The 15,021-nt window shown below is 43.7% G+C and overlaps 1 protein-coding gene across 1 annotated transcript in view; it reads left to right on the forward strand.

Annotated features, from left to right (window-relative positions):
* Nucleotides 1-417: 417 nt before the first annotated feature.
* Nucleotides 418-15,021, forward strand: part of PARM1 (prostate androgen-regulated mucin-like protein 1) — a 99,565-nt gene continuing 84,961 nt past the window's right edge. The window contains exon 1 of the mRNA XM_061191483.1: nucleotides 418-663. Coding sequence (XP_061047466.1) covers nucleotides 621-663 — 43 coding nt within the window. The 5' untranslated portion in view covers nucleotides 418-620. The remainder of the gene's footprint in view (nucleotides 664-15,021) is intronic.

A 15,021-nucleotide genomic window follows, 5' to 3' on the forward strand; every position in this document is an offset into this window, starting at 1 on the left:
TGAAAGAAAAGGAAAAGGTTCTCATACTTGGAAAGAAGTGTATGCTCTCTTACAATAGTGGGGTCTTCGCTCTTCGAGGTGACACCTAAGATGGCACACGGTCACGTGTTCAAAGGTTGTAACTCCTGTAAGAAAAGCTGAGATAAATTCCTGAGGGCAGAAATCTGCTCCCACTTCTCTGCCTCCCTTTAGTTCCCAGCACAGTGCCAGCCGCCCCAAACATTTGCTGAACCGGATCAAAACTCGGGTCTCGCGCCTTGACTGTCCAGCAGAGGCCGCCCTGGGCCGGGACTCCCGGGACACGAGGGCTGGGAGAGGAAAGGCCAGGGGTGGCCTAGTCATCTCCGCGGGACCCGGGTGGGAGGGGTTTGGCGGCGGCGGAGGCGGCCCGGGCGGCTGGGATGGAGCAGAAGCGCGCCGGACGCCGGAGTACATGCAGCTGACGGAGCCGCGCGGCGCTCGCCTAGCTTCCCCTACCGCCGCCCGAGCCGCCCGGTCGCCCGGCTCCCACCGCAGCCAGCGGACAGAGGAGGAGCTGCCCGCGCTCTGGGCGCTCGGTCACAGTCCCGGCAAACTCTCCCGCTGCCCGCGCCGGGTTCGGCACCAAGCCCCAGGGTACCATGGTCTACAAGACTCTCTTCGCTCTCTGCGTCTTCACGGCAGGTATTTCGGGGCGCCGATGTGGCGGAGGGCTGGCCCGGCGACCAGCGCTGGGGGCGGGGGCTGAACCGGGGAGACCGGGAAATAAGTCGCCGCGCGCGGGGGGCCGGAGAGGTGCGAGCCTCCAGCGTTTCGCAAAGCTGCGTGCGCACTTGGATTTAGAGCGACGTGCGTTTTTGGAGATCCTGGGCCGAGCCGGACCGAGGGGATGACAGGGTTCTTCCGGCCGCAGCCCGCGCCCGCACAAACTCCGGGCTTTGTGAAACAGGTGGCTGCACGCTGCGTTTGAAACCCGGGTTGGCGACACGGACTGAGACTAGAGGCTTCTCGGGTCTCCGAGCACACCCTGCCAGAGTTGGGCACCAGACAGACCGGTTGACGCGGTTGGACTCGGGGAGGGATAAGAAGGAGAAGCAGGGGGGATCGCATCTGGGAAAGCTTTAAGCCGTGGCCGCGCACCCGGCGGGGCTGGTTTGCGTTCCCCGAGATTCGGTGGTCTCTGGTCTCCGGCGACCCTTCTTAGTTACGCGTGGGGGTGATGCGGCCTTAACAGCCTCACGGCAGCTGCTCCGACCCGGCTCGAGCTCGTGATCACCCCTGGGGATTTGCAATTCTACCCTGTGGCCCGGAAACTCCCCCAAAATATATGCCCTGGCAGAAAATGTTAACTTGGCGAAAACTAGCATCCTCCCCATTCCACCCACTCCCCCTACACACATTCACTCTCGGGACGGCTTCCCCACGCGCGCATCGCTGGCCTCAGGACCACGGATGGCAGCGGCCTCCAAGCAGGGCCTGGGGAGAGAGGAGCCGGAGGACTGAGCTCGGCTTGGTGGGCGCAGAGGAGAGATTGAGAACAGCACTTTAAGTCTGAGGGTGGGGTATCCAGTTTTTCCAGAAAATGTAGGCAGACAAGGGACAACTGACTACGGATGAGGCACTGGTGGAAAAAGCAGCCCGAGTGCGGGGACACCGGCGTGTTTAGATAAGAATGTTCCAAAGCCACATACACAAGCCATTTACTCATGCTTGTACTCCGTGTGTGTATTTCTTTTCCTCCTGAATTGCTTGGGTTCCTGTAATCGTGGACACAAGTCGTTACAATCCCTTGAAAAGAAGCTAGGGGTTTCCAGGCAGCTCACAAAGGATAATGCAGTTTTGAGGAAAAGTTTCCCAACTTGAGGCTAGAGCGAGTCTTTTTCCTCTACTTGCTGAACGCCTGAGAAAGCTCCCTTTTCTCTCTGGTGTCTGCAAGGTTTGGAGGCGCGTCCGCAGAGGGTTCCCGGTCCCCTGCCGCTTTTGGTTGCTCCAGCCAGGCTGGGAGCGCCTGTATCCCCAAGTGTGACAGCCGACTCCCTAGCCCCGGGATTGCCAGGAGACGTTTTACGAAATGACAGGAAAGGTGCCTTTCTTTCTCCTCTCTAGAAATCCTTTCATGAGGCTTGAGGCTCAGAAAACCTTCAGTGAGCCAGTAGAGCTGGTAGGTAGGTTTGTTGGCTAATTTTATTTAGCGGCTTGTCTTTAATTTTTATTTTTTTAACAACTCTGGCAGTTGGCAACGCCGGGATTAACCCTACTAAGGCAGTGTATTGTGGGGTTTTTTTCTCCCTAAGGAGCTCAAGATATGTATATATATATATATATATATATTTTTTTTTTTTTTTTTTTTTTTTTTTTTTTCTTGGCCAGTTTTAGAGTTTAGCCTCGCTATTGCTGCGGCAAGAATCTTGACCTTGTTCACGGCCCAGACTGAGGAGGCTGGTAGCTGGGGACCCGCTGAGCAGCCTCACTCATCCCTGCACACATGTGTCGAGGTCAGAACCAAGAAGATCACAGCCTCCCAGTTCTGGGGTTCCCCTGTTCCCGGAAGACATAGTTATGTTTCTGAGTACATCTCCCTAACAGAGTGATGAAGCGTCCTTTCCTCTGAGTTTGTGCCTCAGAAGGAATCTCTTCGGGGGTCAGTGTGTTGTTAGAGCTACTTGCAATAAGTTATCAGGAAAATAATATAAAAATAGGCATAAATACCGTACAAGGTTGTTTACATCCCAAAGTAAGGTGTTTTGAGAAACTAAAATATAACTTTTCTGGAAAAAGTTGTAAAGGAGAGAGGGACAACGGTTCTTGAAATGAAAGTGGCATGCGTGTTTCAGTGGATCATCCTGGGGCTCCCTTGGCAAAGCTCTAGTTAGTTTCATCAGGCAGTTGCTTTTTTTCCTCCCCCCTCTATCTTTAGAGGATTCAGGAAATTTTCTGTAAAACTCTTGAGGTGATACTTTCTTGAGCCAGGAATGGGGCTTAGCAGGGGACTTTTTTAGCTTAATAAATCTACTCAATACATATACATAGTGTTTTCTCCAGCCTGTATAATGGACACTTGTAAATACCTGTGCATTGTCAACAATACAGCAAAAGTAGATCTCTACACTTATTCACTTGTATTTTAAAAAGAAGGAAGAGAGACACCTTGGGCTGTCTTCAGTTCTCTTAGAGTTGACTGTGGTAGAAAACTAGCATGGCTATTTTACAAACCGTTCCCAAACACCTCTAAGGCCAGTACTCTAGGCATACAGGAGTACTGCCTCTAAATTACAAGCCAGAACCGCCAAGGGCAGACAGCAGAACCAAGAAGGGAGGGAGGATGGCAGGCCACAGGAAGCTTCCATCTTCATCCCTCTCCCTCTCCTCTCTAGATTCAATTCTTTCATTCCCACCACTGTCGATGCTGTTCTCCAGTGCTCTATGGCTCAATATATTAAAAAATTCCCTCACTGAGACATCTGAGGTATACTGGAACTTCCCAAAGTCCTTTTCCAAACATTCAAGGAGTTCAAGGGGAAACAAGCATAGGTAAGAGAGGCAAAAATCCCTTGACCCGGTTTTTCCTGCCTTAGGTTCTGCCCTGTCTGCCCCACCCCAGGGAGAGTACTGCGTTCTGCCCCATTACCCAAGCTGACTTATTGGCCCCATGGTGATCAAGACCAGCAGAGCTAGATTCCAGTCTGCCACCCAGCTAGAGAGCCTATTTGTGTCCCAGGCCTGTCAGCTAGCTCTTCTCCAAGTGACTAACATCTTGAATGTCCTTATCCTCAAAGGAAGACCCCACCGTACACATTTATGGCTCTGTTCTCAGTATAGGTCCTGATATATGGCAGGGCTTTATCATAAGCATATTAAAGCCATATCGTAAATCTTATCATAAACATGTTAAAAATAAACCAAAAAATGCACACACATTTATGGGAACAGCAAGGTTGCCTATGGTTGGTTGGGAGTGGAGGTGAAGGGTGGCTTGCATCCCTTTAGCCTGGTTACCTCCTATTCCCCTGAAGTCTGTGTCACAAAGTGACACCTCTGTCGCTGTGAAACCTGCCTGAGAAGGTGGAAGTTCTCCATTATTATGGGATAGATTTACTGAGACAGTGTTGCGAAGTGGTGAAGCACGGCTGCAGATTTTGCAGCTAGATTGCCTCAGTACAAAGTCAAGTTTTACTACTTACTAATTGTATAATTTAGGGCACGTAATCTAACCACTCAAGTTTTCTTATGTACAAAATTGGGGAAATAAAACTTCATCAGACTGTTGAAAGTGGTAAATAACTGAATATACCTATAATGCCTGGGACATAGTAAGCGCTCAATAAGTATTAGCGATTGTGGTTGCTATTATTCTTATTGATAAAGTTGACTGTGTCTGGCACCAATTAGGTCATCCTCTCCAAAGTTTATGTGTTTGTGCTTGGACTATGTAAATTGAAGATTTAAACTAATATTCCAGCACAATGCCAGCTGTTCTGGCAAACACTCATGTGCAAATTAAGAAAAGATTCAGCTGAGCTTACTAAATGCCTAATTTGAAAAGGTTAATAATGTGCCAGCTCAAATTTAGCACAACAGTCCAAAAAACGCTCAGTAATAAACAGAAGTAAAGTCTCACGGAAGATGTTATTTCTTCCACAAAGTCTTTTGCAGACTGGTGTGTTTCAAAAGCCCAACTCAGCTAAACCTTAAGGTCAGGTTCCCAGAGCCACAAATTTTGGATAATTCAGATCAAACAACTTAGGAAAAGGCATTTCATGGCATATGAATGATCCAGAATGGCTCTCTCCAGAATCCAAAAACATCAATAATGGCCAGATCTCTAATTTAACTTGATCATTTGGGCCTGGTCTAGTGGTGCTTTCATTGTGCTTGTGCTTTTATAAGAAAAATATTGGCCAAATATTTACACTGTTTGAGCAGATTTTCTTAAACTACAATTTTTGGGGGGACAGGGGTGGGGCTGGGGGGTACAGCATCCACTGGAAACAACAAAGAGGGACATTTAAAAAATATTTTCAAAGTGGACTGACTGTTTTAACACCCAAATGAAAGGAATCCTGCTGTAACATTTACGATGGTTTTCTCCCTTTTAGAAGTTATCTGTTACTGAAATTGGATACGTTAGTTTAGGAATCAAATATAGTCACCCCTAAGTATCCAGAACCTGGCCCCCATACCAAAATCCTCAGATGCTCAAGTTTCTTATATAAAATGGTATAGTATTTGCATATAACCTACGCACATCCTCCTGTATACTCTAAATCATCTCTAGGTTGCTTATAATACCTAACGCAATGTAAATGCTGTGGAAATAGTTGCCAGCATGCAGCAAGTTCAAGTTTTGCTTTTTGGATTCTGGAATCTTTTTCCCAATATTTTCGGCCCGAGGTTGATTGAATCCACAGATGCAGATCCCATAGATACAGAGAGATGACTGTCTTTGCTTTGCTAGCAAGGTATTGAATAAAACAGTTGCCTAGAAAAAATTAATGTTTCATTTAGAAGACAGCAGTGGTTATGAAAAGAGGTAGGCAAATAGTGGGTACCTGCCTTATGCAACGATTGCTTTTTAGTTGGAAATGCAGGGCTAATAGGTTATCATCCAGTTAATGTGCAAGTAGAGTTACTATAAAATGAGACAGATTTGTGTATGTAGTTCACGGCATTACATTTCGTAGTCACAGCTTAAATTATTTAAATGACGGGGATTGATGTAACATCAGATTTTCTGATGTGTGGATCTTTAAATAGTCTTCATGATCCTTTATAGCAGCATAGCCCATTTCTTTTACCTGTTTTAATATCGTTTATAAACCTTGAGACTTATGCCATTTTATAAGTAATAGAAACCATTACAACAAAATAGGCGATTATATAATTGTTTTCATCTGTGTTTTTCATTGGTGCAAGGTGGCATAATGTCAATTGAAAATAAGCTGTTTTAATTTTCCTTTGGCTAGTGTTGCCAGATTTAGCAATTAAAAATACAGGTTGCCCAGCCCAATTTGGATTTCAAATAAATAGTGAATTCTAAGTCTATCCCACATAGTACTTGGGACACACTTAAGCTAAATAATTCTTCGTTGTTTATCTTGAATTCAAATGTAACTGATCATCCTGTATTTCTTCTAGCAACCCTACCTTTGGCCTTCCATGTGTGGTTCATCAGTGCAATGGGTTTGACATAGGATTGGCTTTATTTTGAACCCTGCCCCACCCGGCTTTAGCCACCCCACTCCATTTCATTCATTCATCACAATCTGTTCATGGGAAGACGACTCGGAGATTTCAAAGCAGCTCTGTCTCTCTGAAAGCAACTTACAACGTTAGGATTCAGAGGCAGCTCTCCAATGGAACATTTTGAATCGGATTGCGTATCCATTTACTGTGCACTGTTATGTTTTTCTGAACAATCGGTGGGATTTCTGTAGCCTCCCTGAGGCTACATTACTCTACCCTTTTGTGACCTTTCCTTTAAAAAAAAAAAACACAGTATACTATTTGAAATGGTAACAGTGTTCTTGCATAGGAGCTGGAACTAAGAGCCTTCCAGAATCCAGCTGGCAGCTGATTAAAAAAGAAAGTTAATAGAACAGCTTTGGATTTCAATGCTGTCTTCTGTGCCAGGATCTTAACACATCTCACAATTATTATATAAGGTTTGCATAATTCCGACAGGATAGGTCTATAGGTATCACTTGAAATCTGTGGCTATATGGAGCCTGAAGCAGCATGTTAGACAGAATTTCAAGGCAGATTGGGAAAAAAAAATCCTTTCAGCAATTAGACTGTGGTGGAAATTTGCACCTTTATACTTAAGGCCAAATCTGTGACTAGGTGATTGTTACGTGGAAAAAACAATTGTGGAAAGTTACCAGGTGTGATATTTAGAAAACATGTCTATTCAATACAAAATAAGATGAATGATAGAATACAGCTTTGATGATAATATCTTCCACTTACAGTCCAAATTCTGGCACCTGATTTTCTTTTCCATCAAGGAGGAAATAAGGGCACAGAAACTTTAGGGCAGGTGTTGCACCTGAGAAGAACTGGAGGAGAGAAGGTTTTGTTTGATTGATTTTTCATTTTTTTGGCCATGGTTGTAAACTTAAAGCTATCATTCAAGCTTCTCACTGGATAGAACATATTATATTTCCCTGTATGGGGTTATTAAAGTATATGTTACCTTTAAAATTATGATATTCTTGGCAGCTTGTGCAGTCCAGAAGCATAACTTCATTTCTGAGAGAGTTTTTTCACCCACTGTTTTATCCACGATGGGTTGTTTACTGGGGTTGTCTGCCCCTTCTAAAATCTTTTCGTTTTCCATTGGAAAAGCTCTTGTGATCCACAGATAGACGGCAGGCAGATACCATTATACTGGCGTTGAACAGTTATTTCATTGTTAAACCCTCCACACTATATGATTCTTGCTTTATACTGTAATTTAGATTCTTTAGGAAGAGGAGTAACAATTATTGTAAGGATAAAAGGATGTCCTCTTTATTCACCATGCAAAAGCTATATGTGTTTAGGGAAATGTTTAAGACTCTGGTCATCCTATTGCGCTAAGGTAATGTGTCACATTAGGAGAGGACTCAGTACATCTCAGAATTACATGAGGGAGTCTCAAAGCCCATTTGTCCGTGAGAAGTTCCTAAAGAAATCTGGTGGACTTGAACACCTCTTTGTTGGTTTAGGAAAAGAGGCAAGTTATTGGTGGATCACACACTCGGCTGGTCATGGAAATTCTTGCTGTTGATGGGTCAGCTGCGTGAGAGGTAACATCAAGCTGAATACGGCCATCACCCAACCAAAGGGAACTCAGCATGCTTGGTCTTAAAAATGACAGCGTTGTCAGAGATGGCATTCCAGAGGAGAGAGCTGTGGAATTGTCCGTTTTGAAGAACTGTTCAGACAGGTCTGAGCATGAGAAAGAATTATCAGTTTTTGAGGATAAATGATCATTTACCGTTTACCTTCTAGGAAATGTAGGAGGGGAAGGAAGTGTGATATCACATTCCATGTGGAAACTGGATAAGAAATGGACAGAGGGCAGGGGCCATGGCTGTTTCAAAATTTCTGCGTAGGACACGTGGAAGAGGCTAGGAGTGGTCTGTTGCATGAGATGGAGAGAATGTCAGGTGGCTGAACGAGGGGGAAGTGATTGTTGAAATTATTGGGGGCTGCTAAAGACCAAACCACCTCCTTGATGCTGCTACTGGGAATGGAAAATTCAAGTTTCATTTTTAGGTGAAGGAGATAAGAGATTCCTCCTCAAATTTATATGCACATCAAGCCTCTTTTAGTACACCTTTCTAGTTTTGTGAAAGGCTGCAAATTGAGCCTTTCAGAGGAAACGATGTGACAGCCCTTAATGGCAGGTAATTCAGGTACCCTCAGCATTGTGAAAGGGGCAGAAGAATAAGAAAATGCCCTGAAATGTCAAGAGGAATTCAGCTGCGTGGTTTGGTTGCATGAAGGAGGGCTGAGTGACCTGGGGTTGCCCGCTTCCGGGCTGGCCTCCTAGACTGCTCTTCGCGAAGAGTCCTATTTTGAGCAGATTCCCCCGTTCAATGCTTATTTGAAGAGAAACACAACCCTGGTATTTACCCGATGAGGATGGGATTTGTGTTACTTTCTCTGAGAGGCTACATGGTATGGTGGAAGAGGCTTTGGAGGAAGACAGGCTGGTGTGATGCCAACTCTGGGGTCTCGGTCTCCTCCTTGTAGAGTTATGATAATACATATCAAGTGCCATGTGAGTAAATATTCAACAAAAGTTTATTAAACAATGCATAGAAGATTTATTTTATTTTATTTCATTTGCACATCCGCCTCACACTCCTAGAATATAAGATGCATGAGAATTTTAGCTGTTTTGTCCCAGCTGTGTCCCCAGCATGGAGAACAGAGCAAGACATGTAATGAGTGCCTAGCAAATATTTGTTAAATTAATTTTTTCATAAATTTATTTATTTATTTACTTATTTACTTATTTGGTTGTGTCAGGTCTTAGTTGCGGCCTGCGGGATCTTCATTGTGGCATGTGGGATCTCAGTTCCCCATCCAGGGATCAAACCCATGTCCACTTCATTGGAAGGCAGATCCTTAACCACTAGACCACCAGGGAAGTCCCTGTTAAATTAATTTTTAATGGAGAATCTTCATGTGTTGTCTAAGGCTCTGGAGATACAGAAATGAACAAAATAGAAGTCTACCCTCAGGGAACTCATGTTCTTTGAGGGTGATTAACTTTGACTTGGTCAGAAGAAAATCAGTAGCTGACCATCTCACAGTCATCTCAAACGCAACACGTCCAAATATGAACTCTTGGACTTTTCTCCCAGAATAGTCCCCAGCAGAAGCTTTCCCCATCCCAATTAATGGCAACTCCAACTTTCCAGTTGCTTAGGCTGAAAATCGTGAGTCATCCTGGAGTCTCTTTTTCTCTCAACACCCCTCATCCAATGCTTCAAGAAAATCTGTTCGCCCTACCTTTAAAATGCATAAAGTCAGACACTTTCTGCCACCTCCATTGCTGTCTGTGGTGTGAGCCCCCATCCTCTTTCTCCCGGAATCCTTCAGGGGCCTCCTCTAGGGCCTCTCAGCTTTTACCCTTTCCCTCCTAAGGTCTGGTCTCTAGAGAGCAGCTGTCGATCCAGTGGAAATGTATCAGATGATGACATTGCTCTGTTCGCAGCTCTGCAATGGCTTTCTGCTGTGCTCAGAGTGAAATCTCAGCCCAAGTCCTTAAAGCAGCCATCCAGACCCACTTGAGCTGCTCCCCCTTCATCTTGGACCAGGGCTTCTACCTCTCCTCTGCTCCCTTGGCACCAGCCACACTGGTTTCCTTATTGCACGCCATGGCTGGTTCCTCTCTCTGGAACATATTTTCTCTAAATATACATGTGGTTAATTCCCTCACCTTCCTAAAACCTTTGCTCAGATGTCACCTTCTCAGTGAGACTTAACCTTACCAACATTTTTTTTTTTTGTCAGTTACTCTTTTATTTCCCCCACCCTTTGAAATTGTCAAGCATACTTTGAGGAGGCATTTGATTACTGACTTCAGGCTCTTTGGCTGTAGCATCCAGTCTGCACTTCTCCTTCTGGTCTCTTTCTTTCCTGGCTGCTCTATGATTATTTCTGCGTCATTAGATTTCCTTTCCTGTGTTGCCAAAGGATGAACATATTTACAGTCAGTCCTGGAAACCTGATCTTTATCCTGAATTTCTGCTCAAAAGCCACCAGAGGTTAATCATGTGGACAATCTTATTTTATTAAGAAAATGTGTAATACATACTAAAAATAGCAAGCCTTGCTTTGGTCAATTTCATCAATGCTTCTTAATTTGGACCTCATAGAACATGCATTTTTTGCTCTTTGATTTCTTTTATTCTTCTTGACCAACATTTTTAAATTGCAGTCTGTTCTGCCTGCCAACACCATATTCCCATTGCCCCTCATCTGCCTCTTGCCTCTACTTTTTCCTTTAATGTCTCTCTGCCTTCATCCCTAGTCCCCCCATCCTGGGCTTTTTGTCTCTCTTGTTTGTTGTAGTATCCCCAGTGCTGTGTGGCACTAAGGTGGGTACTCAAAATATTTGTTGAACTGAAGGATTAAAATACATTTTTGAGGGCTGGCACAATGAAGACTTAATTTAAATTTCACCTTAGATCCCCCCAAAAGGAGACATTGGCAAACTTGCTTACTATCAAGTGCTTGTGTCTAGTGTTTCCAAATAGCTGTTTTTAAAAAAGAGTCAGTCTTTTCATTTTCATTGAGGGTTACAAAAGCTAAACTTGAAAATCAGCTTTTTTAAAGCTATGCACATATAAAACACTTCTTTTAAAAATGTAAGCCTTTTGTTTTTTACCATGGCTATCACTTGAAAATAGCTGAAACTTCTTAAACTCTCTGGCCAATTAAGAAAATGTCACTTTTGAGCTCAGCTAGAGAAGATAAAGATACTTCTACTATTTGAACAGTTTTGAGAATTTTCTGAATAGCTAAAAAGAGCCTGGTGATGAAAGTGATTTAAGTCAAAGGGAGGCATGACTGGCAATGTCCCAGCAACGTCTGAGGAAGTTAAGTCAATTCAAATGCTGAGTGCTGAGGGTGTAAGTTAGTCACAAATAAGCTGAAGGACAGAATAGGAGATTTCCTGGCCTTACAGACTCTTTCTGCCTTCATTGGTGATTCTGAAATATGAATTGTGTTTTAGTCCAAGCGATAGATGGAAGTGATGGGAAGTCCTGACTAAAATCAGACCTGTATCCTGCATGCACTTGTTCCCCACCCTGCAGGGCTGACACCCCTCTGCGTGGCTGGTGTTAAAGTCACCAGGCTGTCATATCCCCCAGCTTCATCACCCAACAAAGACTCATGTTACTTTCTGGCTTAAATAAAAACATCTACTCATTTAGCAGCTTTTAAAAAGAACATGATCTTGAAAAAGAACAACATATACTGGTCTTGAAGCCTAAGGGATAATCGAAAAATTTAAGATGATATCAACTTGAAGAGCAACCTATAGACCAACCAAAGAAGGGAAAACATGATTCTTTATATGAAAAACATGCTCCTTGCTTGTTCAGTGAGGTCACTTGTCCATTCTTGAGGTGGGAAGACGCTCCACCGTCCTGAAGAGCAGGATGGACCATGAACAGAGGAGGGGCAAGGAGGGGAGGCCCGCCCTTGTGCTGCAGGACCGACCGGAAACTGTGCCTGGGGTCGTGAGTGCCACTGGAAGGAAAAGGAACAGACATTGACAAGAGGAGGCTTGTGACACCCAAAATCTCAAAGCCAAGTGTGGCTGCTGAAAGAGCAACAATTACTGCATCACCGAGGATAGAGTTATCAGGCAGAGGGGAGATGGGGGTTTTGACATTCAGAAATTTACAGCCAAGTCTTTGTTTAAAAAAAGTTGAATGGGGCTTCCCTGGTGGCGCAGTGGTTGAGAATCTGCCTGCCAATGCAGGGGACACGGGTTCGAGCCCTAGTCTGGGAAGACCCCACATACCGCGGAGCAACTGGGCCCGTGAGCCACAATAACTGAGCCTGCGCGTCTGGAGCCTGTGCTCCGCAACAAGAGAGGCCGCAACAGTGAGAGGCCCGCGCACCGCGATGAAGAGTGGCCCCCGCTTGCCACAACTAGAGAAAGCCCTCGCACAGAGACGAAGACCCAACACAGCCATAAAAAAAAATAAATAAAAAATAAACCCAAAAGTTTAAAAACAACAAAAAAAGTTGAATGTCCGTAAGTGACAGTTGTCTCTCGTTTTATAACAGTTTTTCAAAGTTGCACTCAAGCACTGATTTGTTTTTCATTTTTTATTATGGAAACTGTAAACATACACAGAAATTGACAAGAATGTATCCATCCCCTGTCCAGACCCGATTAAGTCTTATTTGTTTGTCTTGGTTAAGAACTTTTTTTTTTTATTAGTTATCCATGTTATACATATTAGTGTATATATGTCAATCCCAAAAGAACTTTTTAAAAATATTAATAAATTGGGAGCAATGTAAATGTGTAATTATAAGGTACTAGTCAGATCATAATGAACAGTTCCATGTTCATTCAACTGGGCAATATTCAGCAATTGCTTAAAAGAATGAGGTGGCTCATTTACGTACTGACAGGTAGAAATGGTGACAGTATATTGAACTACTAAATTGCAACTTTATATTTCACAACATATCGAAAGAGCAAGCGAAGGAATAAAATGGACCTCATGATAAAATGGTTAAAACGTCATGTGTGTGCCTATGGAGAAAAGAGTTTAGAAGTTTGCACTGGTCATTTCCGTCCAATGAGTTTTGGGTCAGTCTCACTTTTTATGCTCATTTGTTCGGCCTGCAGTTTATTTTAATGTTTGTATTGCCTTCACAATTTAAAAAGTAAAGTTGTAATCAGTATTTTAATCCCTCTTTATCAGCAGTCAATGTGGCTCTAGTAACTGCTAGATGGCTACTACTGTCCTCAAAATCTTGATTCAAAAATCCTTCCAACAGAGTCCTCAAAAATAAGATCTTAGAAAAATAACTTCAGAAAGGTTTACAGGATATCACTGACTTAATGGGCAAGGAAGGTTCTGGGAAGGAATTGACAAAGTAATATTCTGTTTTCTAAAGCCAGAGTGCTGCATAAATCATTAATCAGGACAGCCATCTTGGAAAGTATTTTAAGAGGCTCTGAGCTAACTGATCAGTGTTTAAGGTACTTTGTTAGTTTTTAATACCTTCAGTGTTGGTCACTTATGGAAGCAATTTTAAATTAAAACATCACTCTAAGTTTTTCTAAAATGAAATTTGTCAACTTTGATGTCAAATAAGAAAACCAGCCCTCAGAAGAATATACGGTTTATTTTCCTTTTGGCAACATTAAATCTGTTATATCATCTTTTCAATAAAATAATCAATAAAACGTGGTTTAGGTAAATGCTGGGAGATCCATTATTAATACTCCATGGCATTATCAGAGAACAATACTAGAGAGAGGGGGCTGGAGCAGACAGGGCTGGAAGAGGCTTTGGTGTGATCTGGGCCAACCCGTTCATTTTGTAGAAAAATCTAGGCCTGTTGGGAAGAGGGGAAATTCACATGTTTAATTTTTAGCTGTCGTCGTTATCACGCTTTATACTATGTTCATTTCATCTGCAACTTCATCTAATCCTCCCCACCACCCCGAGAGGTAGGCAGTCTATTCCCATTTTGTAGTTCAGGTTGTCAAGTCTCAGAAGTTGAGTAATGAGATGCAGATCTCACAGTCGGTGAGTGACAGAGCTGGGCTCTGAACCCAGGTCTGCTGTCTTCTGCCTTGAACTGCCAAGTCAGTTGATAAATCCTCTTGTGTAAATTTAGACTCTAGAATCTCTCCCAACTCTGATCCTCTTCGCCATCCCCATAGCTACAGCCTTGGTTGAGAACCTTATCATTTCATCCTGAACTGTTACAGTAACTCCAAATGGTCACTTGTCACGCTTTCTCTTCTCACAGTCTCTAGCAGCTCTTGTGGGACTCATTCAAGCCAGGCCAAATTGCTTGCTTCCCTCCAAAGAAGGAGAAGCAGACTCGGATCTGCCTAAGAGTCATTCAGGTGCTCAGATGGTGGTTGCTAAATTTTATTTCCAGTACAAGGAATGAAGGCTCCAGGAGAAATGGCTAACGCCAGGTCGGGGTTAGGAAATGTATAAGATGAGCCTGGAGGATCTTGTTATACCAGACAGCAGGGATGTTATCAAAGACTACGAGCCTCCTGTCAAAAGGACTGAGAACCACTTAATGAGGCTCCCACTGGCGAAAGATAGAACGGCTGCAGCATCCATAAGGATAATTTCAATGGACTGAATCACATTGTTTAAGCTCATGAGTTCATAATGGTACCAAAAACAAATCAAATGATTACACAGAGCTTCACTGACCTCCATTAGAGGATGCTAATTAACCAACACATTATTTTGAAAAATAATAGATAAAAGAATTATTTCAATTGATTGATTGATCTTAAGCATTTATTTTATGAGGTGTACACTGGGTGACCAAATATTAGATGATGGGATAACTGACTGTCTCCATACAAGTATTCCAGCTAACGAAGACGGCATAGTGGAAATAGAAGATCACCATATTGCCATGCGCTGGCATGTAGATGCGCATGGAGCCTGAGGGAGTGGCCTTAGAGGACAGACACCTTGAGATAGTGAAAAGTGGCCTGGAAGCTGGGACATCACCTGCATGAGGAGTTGCACAGTGCGAGGCATGGTGAATGCACTGAACACCGAAAGGCCCCCGGGGTAGCACAGAAAGGAGAGGAGATCCAGTTATCCCGCTTCACGCCATCACACATCAGCACGGGAGATCTGGAAAGGAATGAGAGTCAACTTCCAGACAAGCTTGCTACCTTTGGGGGACCACCCTTACCTGCACGTCTTTATGAAATAAAATTTCACTCTGGCTAAGTGAATCCAGTGAAGATTGTCTTTCAAGGATTCACAGGTAGAGGAATTTAAAAGGTAGTGTAGGGCTTCC

Source organism: Eubalaena glacialis, chromosome 5 (assembly GCF_028564815.1).
Source record: "Eubalaena glacialis isolate mEubGla1 chromosome 5, mEubGla1.1.hap2.+ XY, whole genome shotgun sequence".
Classification (NCBI taxonomy): Eukaryota; Metazoa; Chordata; class Mammalia; order Artiodactyla; family Balaenidae; genus Eubalaena; species Eubalaena glacialis.